This window comes from Cucumis melo, chromosome 6 (assembly GCF_025177605.1).
Source record: "Cucumis melo cultivar AY chromosome 6, USDA_Cmelo_AY_1.0, whole genome shotgun sequence".
Lineage (NCBI taxonomy): Eukaryota > Viridiplantae > Streptophyta > Magnoliopsida > Cucurbitales > Cucurbitaceae > Cucumis > Cucumis melo.
The window spans coordinates 14,616,208-14,621,267 of record NC_066862.1 but is presented as its reverse complement, the minus strand read 5'-3'; the positions used below and the strand labels follow the sequence as shown (position 1 = coordinate 14,621,267).

The 5,060-nt window shown below is 33.9% G+C and overlaps 1 protein-coding gene across 1 annotated transcript; it reads right to left on the bottom strand.

The window, feature by feature from the left end:
• Positions 1-262: 262 nt before the first annotated feature.
• Positions 263-1,725, bottom strand: LOC127149698 (uncharacterized; the record flags this gene model as incomplete). The annotated part of the gene is made up of 4 exons (XM_051085559.1): positions 263-325; positions 394-480; positions 1,151-1,456; positions 1,561-1,725. Coding segments are annotated over 4 exons (621 nt in total), but the record flags the coding sequence as incomplete, so codon positions are not given.
• Positions 1,726-5,060: the final 3,335 nt, after the last annotated feature.

Sequence of the window (5,060 nt, the reverse complement as noted above, 5' to 3'; positions counted from 1 at the left end):
TTTGATCATTCTTAGTAAACATAATTAAAAAAAAAATCTACATCAACACTAAAATGGGTTTCAAATTTATATTTTGCAATCAGTAAAACAACAGAAAAATCTTTTTTCAAGCATTTTGTATTATATATTGCTTCAAATGAAACCAATTTGAATCCAAAAAGTAGTTTTTTTTCACTAAATTAAATTATGCATTTACAACAGTGAAAGAAGTTGTTTTCTAGCTATTTGCTATTACAAAAAAACCTCTAACAACGGATTCATCTTACTCTTCTTCTATTATTTCTTCAACCTCTTTCTCTCCGATCTCTTCCACCTCTTTGTCATCCTGAACAAAATAACCCACATAAGCATTTCCAAAATTGAACAAAAATATTTTTAGAGCTTAGATCTTACATCTTCATTCTTACCATTTTGACTTTCGAATGCCTTTTCATACTCTGCTTTTAGCTTAACAGCTTTATCCTCGTAAGGCTTCTTCTCCTGTTCATCATTTAAACCTTTAGATATGTTGGAAGGTCATCATTTAAAGAAGCCCAAATTCTACATCTTGTCGGCTGTACAACAATCAATATCTTTCGAACAACTCAAATTTATCAACTAAATATAATAGTATAGCAAACAAATCAAATCTTCATTTAAAACTGATGAGCAAAAAAAAAGATCATGACACGATGTACATGATGCCAAGGCTTCTTTGGTGGGAAGAATGTTACGTTAAGAACTAAAGAGAGATGACAACGTTAAACAAGCAAGCAAGTTGCATTCAATGAATTAGAAAAATAATAGCCAAATAAAAATTAATAATTAAACTACTAGCAATTAACATTTAACAGCTACCATAGTAACTAAGTAATAACCTATGAAACAATGTGTAATGAAGACAAACGATGAAATAAAGGTAAAATGCAAATATTTCATTATAGCAAATCCACTGCATTACATACATCATTCTTGTACTTACTAATCATCTAAGTTTACCAAGGAATTAAATTTTTGCATTGATTCAATACGAAATGTTTAAACAACAGTCCAGTTACAAAGAACAAACTAATTAATAAGGCAAAAAATAAAATTGTCTTCAATTAAAAGTACAAAGGGGAATTGTTTGAAAATCTTATTTGGCATTTTAACTTCTAAAAGGAAATAGAACCACAGTCCCCATTGCTATAATCAAACATGTCAAGGTTAATATATGTATCTGTGAGCCACTGTAGCTTTCATAACCATCACCACCAGCCAAATCATTGAAATCCCCAAAACCACTTGAATATGAATGTCCACGCCCATGTCTTTTACCTTCTTTACCATCATAGCTTAGACTATCTGAACCATCAGTTGTTAGAGGAAGATACAGCAGAACAGCTGAGAGAGCGACTTCTCTATAAAAAAGGTTGGCTATAAGCCTGGTTACTATATGTACTAGAGCCTCCTTGACAACAACAAGATCCCCAGATACCTAACCAGAAAAACCACCAAATTAACCCCACACAACATAAACAATATGAAATTTAAGAAAGTTCATCATTACATGAAAATGAAAATAAATTAATTAACAATCACCCACACCATTTCATTTTCCAAGGCAATACTAGCCTGGGGGAGATTTTTCTTTGACAGTATTCGAATATTAGTTTTGGTGAGCCTTCTCAACTCGATAATGATAGCTCCACCTTTACCAATTAAGCAACCAATTCGTGAGGTAGGCACAAGCAGACGGGTTGTGAATGAAAAGTAAATTGGTGTGATTCAATCTTGAGTGTAAGGATGAATCAATAAAAGTAAATTGGTGCGACACCTCACAACCCTAGCTTGGTGCAAAATCACCTCAGAACCCTACCTTGAAACTTAACAAAAACAAGGTAAATGAACATTGAGTTAGGAATCGAAAGCACTTCAGAACCTTAGTTTGGTGCGACGTCAATGCCTGCGTTTTGCATCGTATCTAATCGTGTTGTCGTTTCGTAGGCGGATCCAGTGCGCGATCGACCTATTCTGCCTCATCTTCTTCACAAGCTTCTTCTTGATTCTAAAATTCTTGTGTCTTCTTGATTCTAAAAGTCTTGTGAAACAACATTTCAGGTTCTGAGGATGCAAGCAGAGTATTTGCCAAAGGACATATAGGAGAGAAAAGGGAAGATGAAGTGTTGAGACAAAAATAGGTTTAAAGAAATTTGAATGCGTGCTTTTAAGATTAAAATTTTACCTTTTCGCTATTTTTTTTTTTTTCATTTCCCTCTCTTTTTGTTTCTCTTTTTTATAGCCCATTTATTAAAAGGATATAACGAATGGCTATAAAAAGAGTTATTTGTTGTAATGTCGGTGGTGAAACTCAGCCAATATCAAAATGCCCCGTCCTTTTATTCTGAACTTAGTTGGACGACAAGGTCAAATCAACTCATCGACCTTCTTACACCAGAATGACGTCAACTTCTTCACACTGAAGGAAGCTCATATCGCCTCCCATCTCATCGTGTAGCTCATTTTTTCGTATAACTGAAAACACCTTATAATTGTTTCGCAACACTTCCAATCGCCAGCTCCCACCGCGTACACTCTCAACCCGTACATTCTCTGTCACGTAGGGTCTTAACACGTAGCCTAAGAATGTGAAAAGAGTCTCATAGGTATCCATCTTAGCGGTTTCAATAAAATTATATTGAATTGCATTAAGATCAATATATTCAAATTGAGACTTTTTAAAGCAGGATAGCCACTATCTTTAAGAATATTCATCGAGACATTCTCAAATTAACAATCTGGGGCAAATTCAATAGGATGCTAAGTTACGCAAAAGAATTCACTCCAAGATCATCAACATTCATGCTTTAACAATGAGTTTAGCACTTCTAAAACTTAAGTTTAAATTCTAAAATCATAGGATCATCAAGTCTACTTTTAAAGAATCTTTTATTAAAAAGCAAGAAAACAAAAAGGCCCAAGATCAATTATAAGTAAACTCAACAAATTTCTCTAGGAATTACCTTAGCTCATCATGGAGATTATTGAAGATCCAAGAGAGAATTAATGGAGAAAGGTAGACATTCATAAAGCAAATTGGAGAAAAATTTATTGAGTAATTGATTGAGTTTTTACAATAATTTGGGAGAATTTTTGCTTACAAACTAAAAAAATGATTGAATTGTACAATTAGTGAAGTGAAATGTGGTTAAATAAGCCATAACGTCAATTATTTGGGCAAAGACGCATAGAGACACTTGTCTAATTTCGCGTAAAAAACCTCATAGCACAGTGTCGCCTACCCAAAATTTTCACTGGTGTCGTGACCCATGACTTGAGTGCTACAATGCTCAAGCTTTTGCACATCTCGGCCTTCAAATGCCATTCCATGGTGCTCCATGGTGTTGGGGGCAACACACATCTTCTAAAAGATTACCAAAATGCTCCTGGAGCTCATTTTGGTCCATTCTTGCTTGTTGTAGCTCCGTTTTAAGCAATCTTCGTTGCATTGGGCCCATTATGATGTCTATTTTTTTATTTCCTACAAAGTTAAATTTAGTGAATATATGAAGTGATGGGAGAGAGTTAGAAACTAAAAATCATGTCAAATATAATCTTAATACAAGCTCCTAAAAGGATCGATAGAATTATTTGTCAAAGGAAACCTTGAATGTAACATAAACTTAATGTACTAGCAAATAGGGGTATAAGAATTGATGGAAAGCATACAATCGCAGTGGAAACATGGTTGGATTTTTACCCTAATTGCAACTAAACTTAATTTAGTGATTAACATGCATTAAACACAACCCTAATTCAATAAAATTAGGGTTAAAAGAAATACTTACCTTTGTAGCTTCCCGAAGCTCCAAATCTTCTCCCAAACTCGAATCGGACCACCACTAGAGTTGACTTGCTAAGTTCCTAACTTAGAACCGAGTTGTGGGATCCATTTAGTGAAGGAATTTGAGAAAGAGATTGAAGTTTTAGGTGGATTTTATTGTGAGATTTGGGAGAGAAATAGGTTTATTTTGTAATTTAAGATTACAAAAATAGCAAAAAAAATTTATTCAAAATGAAAATTGCCCCTTAAATAGACTAATTACATACAAAATTTGCATGCAATTGAATCACCAAAGCCCAATACCTCACAATCCATTACCCATTAGTGGATTGATTCACCATTCCATTTTCTCTTAGTGGGCTTAGTGTCATCACCATGAGCTTTCACTTAGCCCACTAAGAGTTCGTGGAATTATCCAACAAAAATATTGAATTTTTCCACTAACTTTGATTAAGGGGCAAAATGGTCATTTGACCATTCTAGTCAAAGTCAAACTTTGACTTTTCAAGTTAAAAGTCAACATTTTGACTTTTTACCATTTTATCCATCTTGACTAATTTTGACCTACCGAGCATGAATCTGCATTCATTTTTTTTGAAATTCATATCACATTTAAATACAATGTCGGTCAAAGTTTGACTTTTCAAAGTCAAAATCAACATTTTGACTTTTCACAACTTCGACCATTTCCATCGATTTTGAGTTTCCGAATATGAAATCATATTCATATTTAAATCACTTTAAACATAAAGCCCTATAACCGACGGCTATATCACATATATTCGTCGATTTCTATCTCTCTACCTAATTCGAACAATTCAAATTATTCCAACATATTGTTCTAAGTTAATTCCGTATGAGCTAGCAGGGAAACCTAATGGACCTATAAATCGTGGGCTCCAACGATCCGAGATTAACTAGCTAAACCCTTTTAGACCGAGCTAACCAACCAAACTTGTTTACCCCTACTAGCAAACAAATTATCTCAATTGGAATGAATATATTTAAAAACTTTGTAAATTCAAATCGTAGTCGAGACACACTTATGTTCTAAAGACAATTATTCGCTTTGCACGGACTTGCAAAAAGACTGCAACAATCGTTTCAGCAGAATACAACGATTAACTCCAATAGAACTACAACCTCGAACTACTCTAATTTGATAGAACTCTTGCATACTTGCTCTCAAACTCAACTCAACAACAAATGAAAGAAAGAAAGAGTCCATAGGTACATATGAATGCTAGTTGAGCTAAGC